General features: G+C 42.5%; 1 protein-coding gene across 4 annotated transcripts; it reads right to left on the bottom strand.

Annotated features, from left to right (window-relative positions):
* Nucleotides 1–1,052: 1,052 nt before the first annotated feature.
* Nucleotides 1,053–20,355, bottom strand: LOC132416401 (zinc finger protein 83-like). Of its 4 annotated transcripts, none has more exons than XM_069540198.1 (4): nt 20,321–20,355; nt 13,699–13,785; nt 8,443–8,569; nt 1,053–2,657 (listed from the first exon to the last, which is right to left on the bottom strand). In XM_069540198.1, the coding sequence occupies exons 2-4, from the start codon at nt 13,711–13,713 to the stop codon at nt 1,054–1,056; spliced, it is 1,746 nt and encodes a 581-aa protein (XP_069396299.1). In that variant the 5' UTR covers nt 13,714–13,785; nt 20,321–20,355; the 3' UTR covers nt 1,053. The 4 variants fall into 4 exon arrangements, with proteins under 4 accessions (XP_069396299.1, XP_069396300.1, XP_069396302.1 ...); XM_069540199.1 differs by lacking the exon at nt 20,321–20,355 and adding an exon at nt 20,183–20,310; XM_069540201.1 differs by lacking the exons at nt 8,443–8,569; nt 13,699–13,785; nt 20,321–20,355 and adding an exon at nt 13,311–13,664.
* Between the last annotated feature and the right edge of the window lie 1,501 nt (nt 20,356–21,856).

Consider the following 21,856-nt stretch of genomic DNA (forward strand, 5'->3'; position numbering starts at 1 on the left):
AAATCCTTACCACACACATCATTATCTGAGTGGTTTCTCTCCAGGATAAATATTCCAATATCTAGTGACAAGTGAGCACTAACTTGCAACTTTGCCACATTCGGTACATCTGTAATGTTCCGTCCAGTATGGATTATCTGAAGATTGGCGGGATGTGAGCCCTGAGTAAAGGTTTTGCCCATTCATGGCATTTGTGAGGTAATCTCCAGAATGAATTCTTTGGTGAATGACTTCCTTGTCTAAGGACTGGTCATACTAAACACACCTACCCGATGAAGGCTAAGATGTGAACAGTGAAGCCTAAGACGTGGACAGCTGCTAAAACCCCTGCTTAAAGTTCGTCATCAGTGTGGCTTACTTGACAGTAAGATAAGCTTCTAAGTACACTGACAGATTTTTCACACTCATCACATTTGTCAGGCAGCTTTCCAATATGAAACTTCGGTGCACCTTAAGGTATGAATTTTGACTGAAGACTTTGAGAAATTCAATACATTTCTAGAGTTTCTGTCCAGTATAGATTATGTGATGGTGAGGCTTTGCCACACTCATGACATGTGCATAGCTTCTCTCCACTATGAATCTCCCATGCATTTAAAGTGTCAATTTTGTTTTGTTTTGTTTTTTAAGGATTTTTAAAATATTTATTTATTTATGGCTGCATTGGGTCTTCACTGCCACACGCAGGCTTTTCTCTAGTTGCAGCGAGCGGGGGCTACTGTTCGTTGTGGTGAGCAGGCTTCTCACTGCGGTGGCTTCTCTTGTTGCGGAGCATGGGCTCTAGGTACACAGGCTTTAGTAGTTGTGGCATGCGGGCTCAGTAGTTGTGGCTCACGGGCTTAGTTGCTCTGCAGCACGTAGGATCTTCCCAGACCAGGAATCGAACCTGTGTCTCCTGCATCGGCAGGCAGATTCTTAACCACTGTGCCACCAGGGAAGCCCAAAGTGTCAATTTTGAGTGAAGACCTTCCCACATATATCACGTTAATATGATTCCCCCTTTGTATTTATTACCTGATATGTAGTGAGAGTTGAGATCTAAGTAAAGGTTTTTCAACAGTTTTTATCTTTGTAAGGTTTCGCTTTTGTATGAACACTCTGATGCTTTGCAAGGTATGCTTTTCGACTAAAGCAGCTGCCACACTCGTCACATTTGTAAGGTTTCTCTCCAGTATGAATTCTCTGATGAATTACGAGATTTGAATTCCGATTGAAGACCTTGCCACACTCACTACATTTGTAAGGTTTCTCTCCAGTATGAACTCTCCGGTGAATTGCAAGGTATGAATTATAACTAAAGACTCTGCCACATATATCACATTTACATAATTTCTGTCCTGTATGGATTATCTGATGTCTCCTGAGGTTTGAGCTGTGATTAAAGATTTTGCCACAGTCTTTACATTGGTAAGGTTTCTCCCCAGTATGAATTCTCCGATGAACTGAAAGGTATGAATTTTGACCGAAGACTTTGCCACATACATCACATTTATATGGCTTATCTCCTGAATGGATGATTTGATGTTGTATGAGGTGTGAGCCAAAATAAAAGGTTCTGCCACACTCATTACATTTGTAGTGTTTCTCTCCAGTATGAATTATCTGATGACTGACAAGGGTTGATCTAATACTAAATACCTTACCACACTCATTACATTTGTAAGGTTTCTCTCCAGTATGAATTCTCTGATGACTTGCAAGGTTTCCTTTTTGACTAAAAGCCTTGCCGCACTCATTACATTTGTAAGGTTTCTCTCCAGTATGAATTCTGCGATGTTTTGCAAGGTATGAATTCTGACTGAAGACCTTGCCACATTCATTACATTTGTATGGTTTCTCTCCAGTATGAATTCTCTGATGAACTGCAAGGTATGAACTTTGACTAAACACTTTTTCACATACATCACATTTATATAAGTTCTCTTTTGTATGGATTATCTGATGTCCAGTGAGCTGCAAGGCATGATTAAGGGTTTTGCCACACTCGTTATATTTGTAAGATTTCTCTTCAGTATGAATTGTTCGATGAATTGCAAGGTCTGAATTTCGACTAAAGACTTTGCAACATACATCACAATTAAGTATTTTCTCTTTTGTATGGATCAACTGATGCTGAGTGAGATTTAAGCCCTGATGAAAGGTTTTGCCACACTGATTACATTTGTAAGGGCTTTCCATGCATGCACTCTGGTCTTGTGTCAGTACTGAAGGATGTATAAAATCATTCTCATATGAATTAGAAATGGTGGTTTGGACAGTAGGAGAAGTTCCTTGAAGTGGTGAAAATGAGGCACTAATGCTGATACTCTTGTCAGCTTGATTAAATTCATCAATTTTCTCTTCACTTTTGAACATATGCAGTTCATCCTGAAAGCTTAATGCCAGCCTGTTTTCAATAGGCTTGATTCCTGCCACACTTCTACCATGTCGATCTCTCTTATCAGCCAGCTTTTGGTTATGGTTTACAGGCATTCCTTTATCATTTCTTTCCTCATCTCTTGGCTGAGACTCAAAGTCATGTACATCTTCCTGGATTTCCCTGAGGTAAAAAGGCTTGATTTTTTCATGTCTTCCCAATATCAGTGTTTGGAATACTTCTGCTCTATCAGTGTTTGCATTTAGTTGTAATTTCTTGATCACATGTACGTGAGAGATATCTACAAGATATAAAGAACCGTAAGTACCCTATTCATCCCAATTCATAAGTAAATAGTTCATGTTAAATACATGATATTACACCAAAATTAGTACTTACACAAAACAGAGTTATGAAAATTCCCAATCATGGTATTAAAACCTTTACAAACACAAAAGGAATGATTCTTTACTAAAGATAAAGTGATCGAGGTAATTCCACTTAAATTTTGGGTACCCATTTTTCAAACAACCTATGATAAAAACAATCACATTGAGAAAACTTCTGTTAGCTATCAAAGAAAGTGTATTTTTCAACCATGACACCAAAGCATATACCAATTAGCAGTAAACATACTGGTGCCTTGTAACTGAGGAGAAAAGAATATTATACTATACATATATTGTGCATACTTGTTAAATAGAAATGAATGCTAAAAAGACAGACAGTAAATAATTGTAACAGTAAATAATGCAAAACTAACTTATTCAATGTATAATCTCAAGGAGTGGCGGTTTCCAATTGGGAAACAAATATAGCATAGAGAAAATGGTGAATATGATAAAACAGTATTTTAAAAAACAAAATGTTCTTCTAAAAACGTGCTGTAAATCTATGTACCCAGGAAGAAGCATAAAACATTCTGAAAGACCACCTTCTGTATATCACAATTAAACATCAATAAATGAAATATTCTCCAGTTATATTAACAGCCATTAAATAGAACAACTCCCTACCTGTTCAGTGCCCTAAAATATCCAGTTCGTTGGCTCCAAAATATACGTAATGAAGAGAGAGCAATTTTTGAATTTATTTAACTAGGTTCATACAACAAATTGCAAAAGAAAGGCATACAATATATAAGGCAAAAAAAGGGACATCATAATAAACATGCCAGAATATTAATATATCTTTTTTATACAAAAGCCACTTTTGATTCATTAATATAAAAACAATGCACTATTTCTGGGAATTCCCTGGCAGTCCAGTGGTTAGAATTCAGCACTTTCACTGCCATGGGCCCGGTTCCATTCCTGGTTGAGAAACTAAGGTCCCGCAAGCAGCGTGGTATGGCCAAAAACACAAACAAACAAACAAACAAAAAAACCCAAAAAATCCCCACTATTTCAAGCCGTCCAACATTACTAGTTTCTTTCGAAAGGCTTGAGGAAAGTTATCAGAAGCTTTTAAGTAAGGAAAGTGGAATCAGGTTTCTGTGCATGACCCCAACTGACGCAGAAAGCAGTGAGAACCATGATGTGGACCTTGACCAACAGACTGAGACAACATACTCTTAAGCATGACCACCCACCCAACAGCAGCAGAGGATAGATTACAAAATACAACAACAAACATCAGGAGTTGAGAAAGAAAACTTCAAGGGAGATGCAAGAAGTGAGCTGGATAACTACAAAGCGTATTCAGCCACCCCTCCTGGAAATGGTTTCTGAGTCATCACAGCTACACAGAAAATGATTTAGGTTGTGTCATGAGAAAGTTGTTCGATATATAAAGAGGCATTATTTTTACAGTGTGAGTGATGTGGAAGGTGGAGGGATGGGTGAAGGAGTGCTGCAGAAATTGGGAAGTTCAGGAGAATAACTTAACAATCACAATGGAAATAGGAAATAACAATCTTTCCATCCACATCAAGGTACCATGGAAATAGGAAATAACAATCTTTCCATCCACATCAAGGTACCATGTAAGGAAAGGTCAGGACTGAGAAAGGGCCTGAGTGGAGCACAGAGTTTTTTAACTATGGGAGTTATCCTATGAGTATGGGAAGAACTGAAAGAGATTTAAACACTGTAGAAATAAACTAACTTTAAATCTATTACACTATTTGCTATGCAAGGTATCAAATTCCAACAGCTGCATTTCCATGCACATATTCAATAAAAACATACACAATATTCAAGGAGATGGTGCAATAATGTTCTTAGCAGAAAGCGGAAGAAAAAGCCAGGAGAAGACCAGCAGAAGGAGACGGATCAGTCTATTCTGTACACACACGTGCAGAACAAAGTAATCAGATCAACACTACTGTAAAGTAGGGAGATCCTGATTTCAGAATGAAGATCTCCTGGCTGGGTGAGCAGGGTTTGTATGGGGAAACAAAGATAGCAGAAAGCGTTTGAGAAAGCCTGAGCAATTTCAGGATAGGATCACAATAGTTAAGTAAGCAAAGAAAGCGAAAAGTGTTACTAACTAAAATATAGATTACATAACATAATTTGGTATATAAAATGTTTATGTTAACACTCCTTGTTATTAAACATGACTGTTCTTTTAGCTGGCCTCTCTAAATACTGAAAATCATTATCATTAAATTTCTTAACACAAACTCTGCAAAGAAAAACAAAACCATGAGGAGTGATGTCAACAGAACAGTAAACCACAGGCACTCATTACAGCCATGAGGAAGCCAAGTTAAAAACAATAAACAAAAAAGAATTTGGGAAAACTCTACAAACCAGTAAAAAAAACAGTGGGAGCACCCAGGCAATTGCCTATCCTGAAAACACTAAACCAAAAAATGTAGGAAAGTTCATGACAATCCCCTGGCCTGTGACTCCCCACCTCCTTCTTACATTGCATTGAGATTGAACTGGAAGAAGCCTCCCAATTACCAGAGGTGTCCTCATGCGGAAATGCTAAAAACATGATAAAAACACTCAGTAAACCAGAAATAGAAAAAAATGACCTCAACATAGTAAAGGACATGTATTAAAAGTCCACAGGTAACATCATACTCAATGGGGAATGACTTAAAGCTTTTCCTCTAAGATCAAGAAAAAGACAAGGACAGTTACACTCAGTATTTCTAAAAAAAAATGACTGGAATTCCTAGCAAGTACATGTAGGTAGCAGAAAAAGACATAAAAACAATTCCAATAGCAAAAAGAAGCAAAACTATCTCTTTTGACAAATGAAATGATCTAATAAGTAAAAAACCCTGGGGAAATCCCTGGTGGTCCAGTGGTTAGGACTCCATGCTTCCTCTGCTGGGGGCCTGGGTTTGATCCCTGGTGTGGGAACTAATATCCCACAAGCCGTGCAGCACGGCAAAAAAATAAAAAATAAAAACCCGTGAAGATTCTTAAACAAAAATTTGATAGAAATAATGAACTCAGAAAGATGACAATATATAAAATCGACAAACAATAATCAATACTGTTTCTATACAGTGACAATAAAAAATCAAGAAGGAAATGCAGAAAACAATTCCATTTACAATACCATTGGAAAAATAAAGTACTTGGCAAAACTTTACAGAAGGGAAAGATATATGCACTATAAACTAAAAACACAGCTGAAAAATATTTGAAAAGACACAAATTAATGCAAAGATATCTCAAGTTCATGGATTAGAAATATTGTCAGTATGTAAACACTACCCTAAGTGATCAACAGATTCAACACAATCCCTAATAAAATCCCAATAGTGTGTCTCGCAGAAACACATAAATCCATCCTAAGATTCAAATGCAATCTCAAAAGACACTCAATAGCAAAACCAAGGTTGAAGAGAATGAAGTTGGAGGTTTCACCATCATTTCAAAATTCTTAGAAACCTAAACTAACCAAAGCAGTATGGTCCTAGCATAAAGACAGAGAGAGACCAGTGGCATACAACAGAGACGTGAGAGATAAACTCTTGTGTATGTGGTCAAGTGATGTTCCGCAGGAGTATCAGAACCACTCAGTGGGGGAAGGGCAGTCTACTAAACAAAACGAATTATGGTTCAGATTGAAGGTATCACTGCACTTCATAAATTCTCTAATTTAGATGTTTCAAAATTAGCTGTTGATGTAGAAAGAACAGCACACAGGTGACCCCAAAATGGTGTCAACAACAGTTTACACAACAGCCTCACAAATATGAGGATGTGAACTTGGGCAATGTTATCCTGAGGAGAAATTCCTATTCACCGTTTACTGAGGGTGAAAGGGGATGGGCAGAGTACATGTGAACACCACTATCACAGTGCCCTTGAGACATGCTTTTGTGACACTGCTCAAAACCAGAAAAAAACCTGGAAAGATTTATCAGCCAGGCTCTGGTGATACTTTCTATCTCATATCATAGAATATGCAGACCACTTCACTATAGCTTTAAGTGGTGATTTTCTATATAGCAGGAAAATATTACAATATATGAGGGATAGTATTCTCATTCAAAATTATCTGTCACCCAGTAAACCCACCCTATAGAGAGTCCACCAGAAGTTGCTGATTAACGAAGGGTGGATTATCACACCAAAGGTTCTGGATAAAATTTCAGAGCCCAGTTCTCTGTATTTCATAAACAAGTTTCAGAGGCAAAATCACACAAACTTAGGAGAGTATGAAATCAGGAAGAGAATACATTCCCAGACTAGGTAGAGCAGTACAGGAGTGAAAAAAATATGAGATATGTGTGTCAGGTATCATAGAACCTTCAGATGGAACAATGTGCTCTAGCCACAGATGCCAAACTAAGAGGCTGAAAGATACATATATGCTCCTCAGTAGGACTGGGGATCAAAGAGATGATCTCCCTGTCCACTGTCCTTAGTTTTCCTAAGTAATAATTACAGAAGATAGAATGCACCTCCCTGTTACACACAAGCCTGAAGAATGTGGCCAAAGCAGAACAGAAGAAATGCAGGAGGGATCTAAACAGGGAGACAGGGCTTGAGACAGCTCCATGCAGGTTCTGAGATGCCACATGGAATCAAAGAGCAGCCAGTGTCTCCCAACTTCTGATGAGGTCTCCTAAAAACATCAAATGGGGACGGAACCGGGAAAGGTTCAGGGATTGGAGTCTGCAGGCATCAGCTCTAATCTATGTGGACTGAGAACTGAGCATCCAATGGAATGAAGTCGAGAAGGAGAGATGAGCGGGCAAGAGGCCCCTTTGAAAAAGTCCACCTCATGCTCTGCTAATTCAAGCAACAAGAGCTCACAGAAACCAGATGGCAGAGTGTTGCAGATCATGATAAAGACCTTGCCTTTGTCTCTGGTGGAGCTGCAGCACCACTGGAGGGTGAAAGAATACATTTTACACGTGGAAGGACAAGAGGGATAAGTTACGGAGAGGAAAAATTTCCTCCGAGAGTTCAAATAATAAGTAAATTTTTGTATTCCCATAGAACTCTCTGATGAGGGGAAAGACTCCAAACACTATTAATAATGAGGCTTCCCCTCGGGGCTTCTGAGATCTGACCTGTGTTCACACTTTGATACATCCCCAAAGGTATTCAGATCAGTCTTCACAGCCCAGGGCTCTTTCTCTTGTTACAAAGTGGGTAAAATATCCAGATAAGAAACAGAAATTCCTCCACATAAGAGGAAGGAAACATGATTTGCTGTGGCTTTTCCAGAATCCTGGTCTCTTGCTCAACTGAGAACTGAGGTGACTACAGATGGAAACAGAAAAATATTTCAAAAAACTGACCTGCTCTTTACCTCCTGAATACACAGGGAACAGTATAATGTGCAGAAACGTAGCTCTTTTCCTAAAACTCCTAAATCAAAAGCACAGGGGTAGGAAACAGGAAAATGGGTATATTAAAAGTTTCCCATTGAGCTTTATATATATGTAAGCTCTAGAACAACTCCTGATGTATCATGAAGTGGGCAGGCCATCAGAGGAAAAGGTAGATTTAAACTCCTGAGGCTGCATCCTGAAGCTTTCCATGTCTGAATCAACAAGGATTTCAGATCAGTCAAGCAAAACAGGGGCTCCCAGGAGGCACACAATGGAAAATGCAAAGATACATAAGGGCAGATCCCAATTTCTGGAGGGAAGTTATCCTCACCCAGGGAGACCAGGTTCCTGTAGGTCTCCAACATCACGTCCCTGTACAAGGCCCTCTGAGCAGGGTCCAGGCATTCCCACTCCTCCTGAGAGAATTCTATGGCCACATCCTTGAAGGTCAACTGTGCCTGAAATGAAAACACATTTCACCAAGGGGCCATGAGGAGAATTCTTATTTTCACACAAAATGAGAAGAGGTGAAAAGATCAAGTTTAAGTATGTATTCTGACAGATCCATATAAAAAGATATCTGGGGAAATTATGGGTCTCTAATTTTAATTTCTTATGCTTTTTCATAGAGATTATGATAACCTGTAATCAATGTGTATTTTTCATTTTTGTGGACAATACATGAAATACATATAAATAAAATTCAACAATGAGTTCTCTATCCAGAAGTGTTAGATTATGCCTTACACACTGAGTGCTATTCAAAATCTAGATGAACTACACTATGAGTGGTGGCTTTAGAGATGACTAAGTCCACAGTGCTTTAAAAAAGAAAATCAAAATCTTAAATTACAATGACGATAATAACAGCAATGACTAAAGGTGTTTGAATACTTCACAGATGCTAAGCATTACTCTAAATGCTTTATAGATATGAACTTTTTTATCAACATTGTAGCTCAGTAGAGAAAGATCTGTTCCCATCCTGCAGAGGAGAAAACTGTCAGAGACATTTGGAGAAACTCAACTTAGTTCGAGCTAAGAAATGATACAGCAAGCACCTGAATTAAGGTGGATGCGCTCTTCAACTGAAGATAAAGAAGCAAAAACTGAAGTAACAGAAGAGCTTTGGAAGCACACGGCCAGAGGATTCTCCCAGAAAACTTGAAAGAAGTTGAACAACATGAAAGGCATTAAAAGGTCATTATAGATGTAGGCACGTGTGCGCGACAGACACACATACACACACACACACAACATGTTAGTAATCTTACTAGTAACTGAACCATTAACAGGATAGTGTAGGAAAAATTCAAGGCCATGTAATATATTTATGATATAATTTCAACTGCAATAAAATACAGTACACAGTTATAAAATTCTGATGTCTTTTATCAAAACCATGGACTTGCACATCCATGAACTCATGGACACACAGGTAAATGCACAAATAACTGAAACGAGAGAAGTTGTCTCTGGATAGATTATTGCATGATTTTTTTCATCATCATTTTTATTTATGTGAATTTCAGCATCTTTGGAACAATGAAAATGTATCAACTGTATTAAATGGTACTAACATGAAAAAAATAGGATCCTTTAACTGCAATCTCTATTGAATACCCATATATAAATACAATTTAAACCACAATATTGACATAGTAGGTATTAACAAATGCAAAGCAGAGTTTATTTCTGTATTCCACACATAAAACACTGACTCAAAATCAGAAAAGTTATTACTATTATACATTAATTTAAGAGACTAAGAAAAAAATTATCACAATAGTAAAGTTAAAAACTACTAAGAGAGGGCTTCCCTGGTGGCGCAGTGGTTGGGAGTCGGCCTGCCGATGCGAGGGACACGGGTTCGTGCCCCGGCCCGGGAGGATCCCGCATGCTGCGGAGCAGCCGGGCTCGTGGGCTATAGCCGCTGGGCCTGCGCGTCCGGAGCCTGTGCTCCGCGATGGGAGAGGCCACAACAGTGAGAGGCCCGCATACCGAAAAAAAAAAAAAAAAAAAAAAAGCTACTCGGAGAATTAAATATCATGACTAAAAAGAATATGGAAAAAAGTATATTGTGGGCTTCCCTGGTGGCGCAGTGGTTGAGAATCCGCCTGCCAATGCAGGGGACATGGGTTCGTGCCCCAGTCCGGGAAGATCCCACATGCCGTGGAGCGGCTAGGCCCGTGAGCCATGGCCGCTGAGCCTGTGCGTCCGGAGCCTGTGCTCCGCAGGGGGAGAGGCCACAAGAGTGAGAGGCCCACATACTGCAAAAAAAAAAAAAAAAAATTATATTGTAATTAAGGAAGAATATTTCACCAAACAGCATGATTAGAAGGAAACTTGATGCATTCCCTCTGAAGTTACAGTGGAGTGAAGGGGGCTGGCCAGGGCACCTGCCTTTCACAATGTACAGTGTGCCTGAGCAAGAGCCATTAGAGGCGGTAACAGGAGGAAAACAGAGGGCAAGAGACACAAAGAGAGTGTGCCAGAGAGTTGGAACTGTGAACATTCACAAATCTAAGGACACAGAAATCTAAGAACAGAGAAAGGATGTGAAAAGATAGTCCATCCTAAAGAGAACAGGGGTGACTATATTACATCAGAAAAAATAAAGACAAAAACTGACACAAGAGACAAAGAATATTATATAATGATAAAACAGTCCATTCACCAGGAAGATATAACAATTATAAATATATATACATCTAACATTAGAGCTTGCCCAAATATGAAGGAAACAACAGAAAGAGACAACAGCAAAATGTCAGTATGAGACTTCAATACTGTAGTTTTATCTTCACATGGAAACAACTTAAAAGGAAACAGAGAACTTGAACTACACTAAATAACAATTGTACCTAAAAGACATGTACAGAACACTCCACCCAACACCAAAAAACATCCTTCTCAAGCAAACATGAAACATTCTCCATAACAGACCACAAAACACATCTTAGGCCACAAAACAAATCTTAACAAATTTAAGGAGACTGAGATCTAAAAAGTATCTTCTCTAACCACAATGAAATGAAACTTGAAATAACAAACAGAGGGAAAACAGGAAAACCCCCAAAATGTACAAATTAAACAGCTGATTCTTAAAGAAGCAAAGGGCCGGGCTTCCCTTGTGGCTCAGTGGTTAAGAATCCACCTGCCAATACAGGGGACACAGGTTCGAGCCCTGGTCCACGAAGATCCCACATGCTGCGGAGCAAATAAGCCTGTGCACCACAACTACAGAGCCCCAGCACCACAACTACTGAAGCCCGCGTGCGTAGAGCCCGTGCTCCACAACAAGAGAAATCACCACAATGAGAAGCCCGCGCACCGCAACAAAGAGTAGCCCCTGCTCACCACAACTAGAGAAAGCCCACACGCAGCAATGAAGACCCAACACAGCCAAAAGTAAAATAAATAAATTTATTTTTTAAAAAAAGAAGCAATGGGTTAAAGAAGAAATCACAAGGAAATTGTAAAAATATCTGAATGAAAATAAAAACACAACATACCAAAATTTATAACAGGCAGTCAAAACCATGGTAAAAGGGAAGTCTACAATGCTAAATGCTTACAACAAAAAAGGGGAAAGATGCAAACCCTGTACTGCTGTTCAAGAATGTATGGAGAGCCATTAGACAAGAAAAAGAAATCAAAGTTATACAAATTGAAAAAGAAGTAAAATTACCTTTTTCTCTAGGTGACAAGGTTTTACATGTGCAAACCAAAAAGGCTCCATGAGAAAACTACCACTTCAAGACACAACTTCAAGGACTTCCCGGTTGGTCCAGTGGTAAAGAATCCACCTTCCAAGGCAAGGGACTTGGGTTCAATCCCTGGTCAGGGAACTAAGATCCCATATACCACAGAGCAACTAAGCCCACGCGCCTCAACGAGAGAGCCCGCGTGCCGCCAACTACAGAGCCCACGCACTCTGGAACCCGTGTGCCACAACTAGAGAGAGAGAAAAAAAAACCCCGCACGCCACAACTAGAGAGAGAAGCCCATGCGCCTCAACGAAAGACACTGTACGCCACAACAAAAGATGCCGCACGCCTCAATGAAGATCCCGAGTGCCACAACACCTGATGCAGCCAAAAAAAAAAAAAAGAAAAAACAACTTTGGAAAAATTGCAGCAGGGAATTCCCCAGCAGTCCAGTGGTTAAGACTCTGTGCTTTCACTGCCATGGACCTGGGTTCAAAACCTGGTGGGGGAACTAAGATCCCACAAACCGCAAGGCATGGCCAGAAAGGAAAAAAATATCAGCACACAAAAATCAGTTGCCTTGGTATACACAATATACACAATGAACAAATTCAAAAGGAAGTTAGAAAACAATACTGTTTACTATAGCATCAAGAGACAGACTAGGAAAAAATTACCCAAGGAGGTGAAAGACTTGCACACTGAAAACTACTAAATGTTGCTAAAAGAAATCCAAGGATATACAAATAAGTAAAAAGACACCCTGTACTCATGAATTGGAAGAATTAATATTCTTAAAATGACTTTATTACTGAAAGTGTTCTACAGATTCAACGGAATCCCTGTCAAAATTTCGAAGGCAATTTTTGCAGTTAAAAAATAAATCATACTAAAATTCATAGGGAATCTCAAAGGATGCCCAACAGCCAAAATACTCTTGAAAAAGAAGATGGACATCATTTTCAGATTTCAAAACATATTACAAAGTAATCAGGATGATGTGGTACTGGTATAAGCACAGATACAAAACCCAGTGGATACCAGAAATAATCCAGTGAATATATATAAAATGTACAGCCAAGGGTGCAAAGACTACACAAAGGGGAAAGGACAGTCTCAATAACAAATGATGCTGAGCAACTACATACATCCCAGCAAAAGAATGAAGATCGAACCTTACTTACTTGCATCAAAGATAAAAAACTTCTGTATCACAGGATACAATCCACAGAGTGAAAAGACAACCTCTGTGGAATGCAGGTGATGAAAGTGATTTAAAGAATTTCCCACTGTCAGAGATTTAGGTTGATTTCATAGTTCAAACTCAAGAATGGACTAAAACATTCCCTGGTGATCCAATGGTTAGCGCTTGGTACATTCACTGCAGTGAGCCCGGGTTCAATCCCTGGTCGGGGAACTAAGTTCCCTCAAGCCTTGGTGGGGCATGGCAAAAAAAAAAAAAAAAAGTTAAAAAGACAGAACAAATTACCTCTTACTGGTCTGTTTTCCAGATTTTACGAGATACTGTGCACATTAATGTCCAGCTTCTTTATCCTGCTTGACAGACAGCAGACAGTGCATCCTGATGGGGCCCTAAGCAATCCCTGCTGTCCAGTATCACTGACACCATGTCTCCAATCCATGGGTGTGAAGCCCTGCCCAGGACTACACCCAGCGGAGCCTCTTCAGAAGTTCCAGGTCACTAGGTCATGGGGAAATGGGATCTAAGTGGAGATGACAGGCCCTGAGGGAAGGACCCGAGTGAGTGTGAATGTACAGGTGTCAGGCAGGATAGTTCAGAGTCAGAGATTAGCGAGTCCAAAGAAGGGCATTTCAGGAAGGACAGACAGAAGAAACAACTGAGAATATGACTTTACCTGAGAAAGAGCCATTCCAGACTCCTTTTCTTTCCTCTCCCTCCTCTTCTGGGCTTCTTCCTCAGACAAGAATCTTTAGAGGTCGATCTTGAAAGTGGAAAACAAGCTGTTTAATACTTAGAATCAACACACCCCCTTCCTGAGTCACCACCACACACACAGGGAAGCCCTCAGCATGGGGAACAGACGGTCCTCTGCTGCCCACTGTCCCAGGAGGGGCTCAGGACAATAATTCCCACACACAGACCAACCAGTGAGTTTCCCCACCCTTTCCTTCAGATCAGGCTCCCCTCCTGGTGAGGCCCTCACGTACCCAGCAGCAGCGGGCACCTCAGCTGGACCCACGATCCCCTGCAGGTCACAGACCAGCCCTGATCCATCCCCACGCAGAGCAGAGCCCTCACCCTCAGCCCGGATCTCAGCCCTCAGGAACGGGGGGACCCAGAGTCACGATGCTCAGTGAGGGATCCGGATTGGAACATCCTGGGGCACCTCAAATATTGTTGAGGTTGGACCCCCACACTGACAGCATGAAGAGGAATCCCTGGTCAGAGGGTACAAAACATGTCTGTACAAAATTCTTCATCGATCTAAGGAGACGCCTGGGTTGAGCAGCACTCACAGGAGGCAAGCCCAGCACAGCCCCCACGTGCTTTTCATTTTCCAGCTTTACTGAGGCCTAACAGATGTATAACAATGGTGTACATATGAGGCATCCAATGTGCTTATTAGACAGATGTATACACTGTGTAATATTCATAACAGAGTGCTTTACACGTCCATCAACTCACAACGACCATTTTATTTCTGTGCGCTAAGAACACTCAAGTGTTACTCTCTCAGCAAATACCAGATATATAGAAACACAGTACGATTAACGATAGCACGATGAACATTAGATGAACATGTTGCAAATATTTACCTAAATATAATGATTTCATTTCCTTTGGCTATCTAGACAGAGGAACCTCTAAATTGTTTTCCGTAATAGCCATACCATTTACATTCCCACCAATGAAGCACACGTGTGTGTGTGTGTGTGTGTGTGTGTGTGTGTGTGTGTGTTTTGAGACAGGGAGAGGACCGTAGAGGAACCAGCACTGGCCTGGCAGCAAGAAAGTAGCGGCTACACCTTCCCAAGAACGTGCCTCTGTATTACTGATCACTGTGGTGTTGCTGGCCCTCTGATTCTTGGAACAATCTCTCCCTACATTAAAGAACTTCATGGCCCCTCTCACGTTCTGTCCACAGAAACATACCTAGCAAAATCTCCCTAATGAAAACCTTCTGCCATTTGAAGCTTACTACTCATAACTTCCCTTCTGGACTCAAATGAACTTACAAACTTTCATGGGGTCCAACATAGTCTCGACAAAACCCATAATGATCAACTCATCGTGCTAGAAAATACCAGAAAACATGCCAAACTCTAATAAATCATGCCAGAGGGAAAAATACATATAAGACACCCAAGGAACCAATAGATGCAAAATACCATATTTTCATTCACAGTAACCACAGCCCAAACACTGTCATCTTCAAAAACTACACATAAAAGAAAGATGTTTCCAACGATGCACATCCCCCAGTGAGACCCAAACATCCCCCAAGGCAACACTCCAATTCCCCTTTCGTTATGTTTCACAGTGCAACTGAAAATTTCTTTATCTGCGACACAAAATACTAAAAAGTACCAAAGGTAAACAACAAACTGACCTCCATATTAGTCTAAAAACTGCACAACGATTCCTCTCTTTCTCTCTCCCTTTTTTTCTTCTGGAGCAGGAAGGATTTATTACTTGCAGCAAGTAAGGAGAACACCAGAGATCTTTCCCAAAGCAGTATCCCTGCACAATGATTCTTGACCTCCCAGAATACCCAAAACAAGTCACTTGCGGAGTGGATGCTGTAGGGCACCCTCTAGCTCCATTGCCTGAGGACAAGGCACCCATCCTCCTGCACCCAAAAATCCCTGTGGGCTCAGCTCAGGCCACACTTTTTTTAACCACAATGGAGGAAAATGTTTCTCTTTGCCTAAAACCACTGTCTTCATTCCTCCTCATGTATGGCCATGAAATACCAGATTAAACCAATGCATGGAAACCTCACTGTCAGCAGCTATGTCCCAGGGAACCTGAGCTAAGACACTATGGCACCTCAAACCATGCAATGCACCCACAACTACCCATAAACCCAATTCCAGGTGCTCCAGCCAGAACTGACACATCCCTTGCCAGGAGTTCCACACACCCCTTGAGCCCAAAAGGGACAAATGCATACACCATTCATTGGGCTCATCTTGAAGCCCACACTTGCTGCCATATCCCTCCTGCAGGCTCTCCTCCAATTTTCCCATTGTTCTCCCTCTCCTCCTTGCACTCATGGGCAAACAGGGCTAAAGGACAAAAGTACCTCTCAGGAAAGCCATCGCAACAGGAATACACACAAGCTGCCACTGAAAGGACACTGGGCATTCAATATGCAGGTCAACAAAGTTGGCCCTCCTGGAAAAACTTAGGAGAAAGTAAGAATGTTACGGAGTCCAGTTACAAAGGACATTTGAATGCAGTGTGGGAGACTCAAAGATAGGCGGTCCCCAGATTTCTTGTCCCCAAGACAGATGGTCCCCAAGTTTCTTCTCTCCTGTTCTCCCAGCTCACAGGTAATTAAAAGATACCCTAACTCTCTGAGGGAAGTCTCCTTCATTCCTCCTTAGGTTCTGGACTTTGGCCCACAGTTACCACAGTGAAATCACTACCCCTGACTCGGAGCAGATGAACTGCTGGAAGGCAAAGCTCCTGTCCAAGGAGGCAACTGGTCCCTGGATGTGCACAGCCTGGAACACCTGGGGGCTACAGTGGAGCAGTGACACAGCACACTAAACATGGGGACACCTCAACATACTACATGAGGACATCAGTTCTGTAGGGATTGTTAGCACTCCCTGCATCTTTTTGCTCTTATTTTGAGTAATTAAGCAGCCATATGGGGTAATAATCAATTAGAGTTGAAATGTCCAGAACAAATGTAGGAACCATCCTCATCACCTACCGTGTTCCCCTGGTCTCCCCTGAGGATTATTCAGCCCAACCCACAGTCCCAGCCACTAAACACATCCCCAGAGGGAGATGCCGCAGCTATCCAGGGAAGAGGAGGAACACTGTGCATCCTTCAATGAACAGAAAAGGAAGAAGACTCCAAATAATCAATGGAGAGGGGCATTTCTGTTGAAGGTGATTGATACAGAGGCAATAAAATGTGACACAGATAGTCAGGAGGAGATGGCGAGCCCTCTCTGAGCCTAGACCTGAAGGGAGACAAAGGGCCTGTGCTATGGTGACTTCAAGGCAAAAGGTAAGAACAGGAACTATGATGTCAGATAGAAATAGTTTTTGTTTGGAAACAGACAAAAGGTGAATGTGCCCAGGGTAGAGTGAACCATGAGAACAGGGTCAGCTCCCAGGATGAGGCTGGAGACACTGGCAGGGCCCTGATGACACAGGGCTGAGCAGCCACAGGGAGGAAGAAGTTGGGATTTGCCCTGAGGGCAAATAAGAGCCGGTGCAGGTCTGAGTGCCAGAACTGGTGTAAACTCTCCTCGGATTTATACTTAATGCAGAGAAATATTTCTGACTACGGTCACTGCTACTCCGAGCCTGTGGGAAGACAGGAACCCATATACAATTCTAAACAAAACTAGACACTCTCTCCAAAAAGAAGACAAACACAGACACACACCCAATTTGGCCAATCACTTCAGGGTCAGTGTTACTCTGACTGAGAGTTTCTGGTCTAGTCTCTCATCTCCATGTTACAAGTGGGCGCCCTGAGGCCCAGAAGGGAGACTTTTCTGAGAAAGTCCTGGTTGAGTGAACAGAATCAGGTGTAACTGAATTCTGAAATGAGATCCTGAGGGGTCGGTGGGCAGAGTCTGCCCTTATCGCCTGTCCCATTTAAAACACCATCTTTCAGGTGCCTGATCAAAGGAAACTTCTCTTTCAATGTCTGATCACACTGTCACCAAACAGGTAATTTTTCTTTCCAGAAAAATCACAGTAAAAGAATTTAAAAATAAACAATTGGAAAAGCATAGTTGCTGGTGCATAAAACATTGCAAGCGTTCAGCTTAGAAACAAGATCTGAGCAAACTTCTTCATCATGAATAGAGGAATAAAAGGGGAAAAAGAATATTAGACTAACTGGTTAAACTAGGTTTTGACTGTTAATATAAAAGATCAATGACATATCTACCAAGTACTCATCAAAAGAGTCTAAAATTATTTACTAGTTACCAAAGAACTTTACCAGTATACAAAGATAAAGCAGGGGAAGAACTCAGGTGTCAATTATATCTGAATAAATAAAATGAATTTGTGAATTTTTTTAATCTAAAGATCCTGCTGTCAATGTTTTAAAAAAAATTGAGGATTGGGGCTTCCCGGGTGGCGCAGTGGTTAAGAATCCGCCTGCCAAGGCAGGGGACACGGGTTCGAGCCCTGGTCTGGGAGGATCCCACATGCCGCGGAGCAACTAAGCCCGTGTGCCACAACTACTGAGCCTGCGCTCTAGAGCCCGTGAGCCACAACTACTGAGCCCGCGTGCCACAACTAATGAAGCCCGCGTGCCTTGAGCCTGTGCTCCGCAACAAAGGAAGCCACCGCAATGAGAAGCCCGCGCACCACAACGAAGAGTAGCCCCTGCTCACCGCAACTAGAGAGGGCCCACGCGCAGCAGCGAAGACCCAACGCAGCGAAAAACAAATAAATAAATAAATAACAAAAAAAAATCGAGGATTTATCATATTTAGAAAAGAATCACATGAGTAGAATACATAAGGCCACCAAACTTATTTCACAAGTTAGTAATTATTTGCAGGAAATTAGGTATCTAATGCACTAGGATATATGCAAAGTTAAAGGCAAGACATAAATGTAAAGAAACCAGAGAGAAGAAAGTAAGTCCATTACAGAAAAACAAAATTTTTAGTGTTTCTTTAAAGAAGCACCATGTAGTGAAAGTCAGTCATTTCCTGCCCCACTAGTCTCTCCCCTGTCCTCTACCACCAGGAAATGGAAGGGGGTGACCCACAACTGCCTGAGTCAACTCACCGCCCCTTGGCTGAACAGGGATTGCAAAGGGAAGTTTTCTTGTCATACAAACAATTACAAAATGCACAAACCTTACAGTTTTGCAATACAAATCCTCACCTGTATAATTTAAGCAAGCAACATTTCAATTTATTAGAGTCTAAAGCCAGAAGTCAGTATATCATAACTTAATCGTCCAAATCCAATCAACTCACCCCCAACCTGAACCCAGTCTGCCCTCTACCTGCACTACTATGTGTTTCCATTTTATTGTCTATTTCTTTCCCTGTTTCTGTCTCCTTCTTTTTGATCTTATCTACTCCCCTGGTGCTCCTGCTGGCCTATCCATACATTTCTGCCTCTTTCTTCCCCCAGCTCTACTCCCTCTCTGCCCGGCCCCTGACACCTCTTCTGTCCCTGTTACTCTCCCTTCCTCCCCACTCTCCGGCACCCCAGGTGGCTGTGCTTCCTTTCTGCTCTCTCTCTTCCTCTGCTCTGCTAGCCACAGAAGTCCTCTGTTTCTCTCCCAGAACCAGGATGCCCTGAAGGCCATGGTTCCACCGTTTATCCTCTCCCAGATTTTCTGTGCAGTGCCTCACCACTGCTGCCCTCCCTACTACCACTGATCCAGGGCCTCTCTCTATGTTGCTCTGCAATCCCTGGAGATCCGGCGTTTTCCTTTACTTCTCGATTTTATTCACCTGCTATTTTCAAGGCTTACTTAGTCTCTTTCATTTCACTGTCTCTTTATAAGCTCTTCAGCCATCCTCTACGTCTCCATCCGCTCTCCCTCATTCTTTCCACCCTGTCAGCTTTTCTATTTCTCTCTCAGTCGCTCTGTCTCTGCTCCTCCAGTTCCCCCATCGCCCACATATTTACAGAGACCGAGACGGAATAACACGCCGCCTACCGGAAGAGTCCATTCTCCAGCGGGGTGGAATTTCAGACGGAAGAACACTGGGTGTCACATGGCTGGCCCAGGTCACTCCCCGCCCCCCCACGCCGGGTGACGGGAAGGGCTGACTACGAAGGGGAGGCCGGGGGAGCAAAAGGACCGGCCTGAGGAGACGCGAAGACAGAGGCGCTGGGAGGGAGGGAGGGGGTCTCAGGAGAGGGGCGGGTTCTGAAGAATGCCAGGACCGGGGAGAGGACGTGGGCTGTCCGGGAGCGGGGCGGCCGGCGCTGCCCTCCAGGGGCCGAGAGGGCGAGGCTGGGGGGCGCGAATCCACCTCGCGGAAGGGGACGTTACAGGCGGCGGGAAGGGACGGAGGCAGTAATGGATTTTAAGCAGGAAAATGTCGCGAATGGAGGTGTCTACCTGGACCGAAGGCAGAAAAGCCAAGGGCACCGGGACCGGCCTCAGAGCGAATTCAAACCCAAAGGTAAACATGCCTGACCTGTAACGGCGACGTCCGGATTTACTGGGAGCGTAGGGGCGGGTGCTGAGATTTACGGTCCTTGGTGACCCCCCACACTCTGAAGATGGAGAAAGGGGGGCCGCGCGGCACAGAGTCACACCAGAAAAGAAAACTTACTCTCAGCAGGGTGACCTTCTCTCCGCGCTTTCCGCTTCCGTTATTAACGGCGCGAGCGCGGAGTTAGAAGCAGGGCTTCTGGGGGCGGGGCTTGGGCGGAGCGCTAGCGGCGAGGGGCGGGGCGAGGAGGGAGCCCCTTTCAGTCCAGGGAGCGCAGTTAGGCGGGGCAGGAGGCGGCGAGGGGTAGGTTGGTCCCTGCAGCTTGAAACTGCTTGTTTTAATTTACTGTTTGCTACAGTTTTAAGGCAAAAGCTTACCGTTGCTTGGGCCAGTTATATCGGAAACTAAGATGTTTCCTCCTAACGAGTCGAGAATGGTGTCAATAAAAAGCTGTTTTTGCCAGCAGTTAGCTGGCGTGTCTAAGTGAATTGATAAATGTATATGAGATAAAAGGTTCCAGGTAGGGCTTCCCTGGTGGCTCGGTGGTGAATAATCCGCCTTACAATGCAGGGGACTTGGGTTCAAGCCCTGGTCTGGGTAGATCCCACAGGCCGCAGAGCAACTAAGTCTATGTCCCACAGCTGCTGAGCCTATGCTCTAGAGCCCGCGAGCCACCACTACTGAGCCCATGTGCCGCAACTACTGAAGCCCACGTGCCTAGAGCCTGTGCTCCGCAACAAGAGAAGCCACAGCAACGAGAAGCCACGCACCTCAATGAAGAGTAGCCGCCGCTCCCCGCAACTAGAGAAAGCCCTTGAGCAGTAACAAAGACCCAACGCAGGGCTTCCCTGGTGGCGCAGTGGTTGAGAGTCTGCCTGCCGATGCAGGGGACACGGGTTCATGACCCGGTCCGGGAAGATTCCACAAGCCGCGGAGCGGCTGGGCCCGTGAGCCATGACCGCTGAGCCTGCGCGTCTGGAGCCTGTGCTCCGCAATGGGAGAGGCCACAACAGTGAGAGGCCCGCATACCGAAAAAAAAAAAAAAAAAAAAAAGACCCAACGCAGCCATAAATTAATTAATTAATAAAAAACACACTTGCTACATTCCGCTTCCTGATGCACACAGAACTCATGGTGCAATATGAATGTTAGAAATACTTGTGAAATACTGTTCAGATGAATTGCCGAGGATATTTTCCACTTGTTTCATGAAAATTAATGTGTGCAGGTATTTATCAGATTATAAATATGAATCATAATTTTTCAAGAGGCTTTTTGAAAGGCTATTAAAAAAGTTAAGTTATAGTAATAAGCATTATATCTCAACTGTTGTAAAATTCCATTTTGTGAATCCTATATGATACATATGCATGATATATATTTATTTATTGAACTGTGGTTGATTTACAATATGACATTCACTGCACGTGCACAGCATAGTGATTCAGAATTTTCATAGATTATAAAACTTATTACAAAATAATCGCTATGATTCCCTGTGCTGTGCAATATATTGTTTAAGATATTGCTTATCTATTTTATACAAAGTATTGATAGCTTGGCTCTCTCAATCCCATACTCTTATCTTGCCCCTCCCCTCCTCCCTCGCTTCACAGGTAACCTAGTTTGTTCTCTGTGAGTGTGTCCTGTTTCACT

This window comes from Delphinus delphis, chromosome 20, assembly GCF_949987515.2.
Source record: "Delphinus delphis chromosome 20, mDelDel1.2, whole genome shotgun sequence".
Lineage (NCBI taxonomy): Eukaryota > Metazoa > Chordata > Mammalia > Artiodactyla > Delphinidae > Delphinus > Delphinus delphis.

Coding starts and splice junctions, on each gene's coding strand:
- LOC132416401 (XM_069540198.1), bottom strand. Junction 2,658..8,442: donor CAGGAACCTGGTCTCCCTGG/GTGAGGATAACT, acceptor TATATCTTGTAG/ATATCTCTCACGTACATGTG.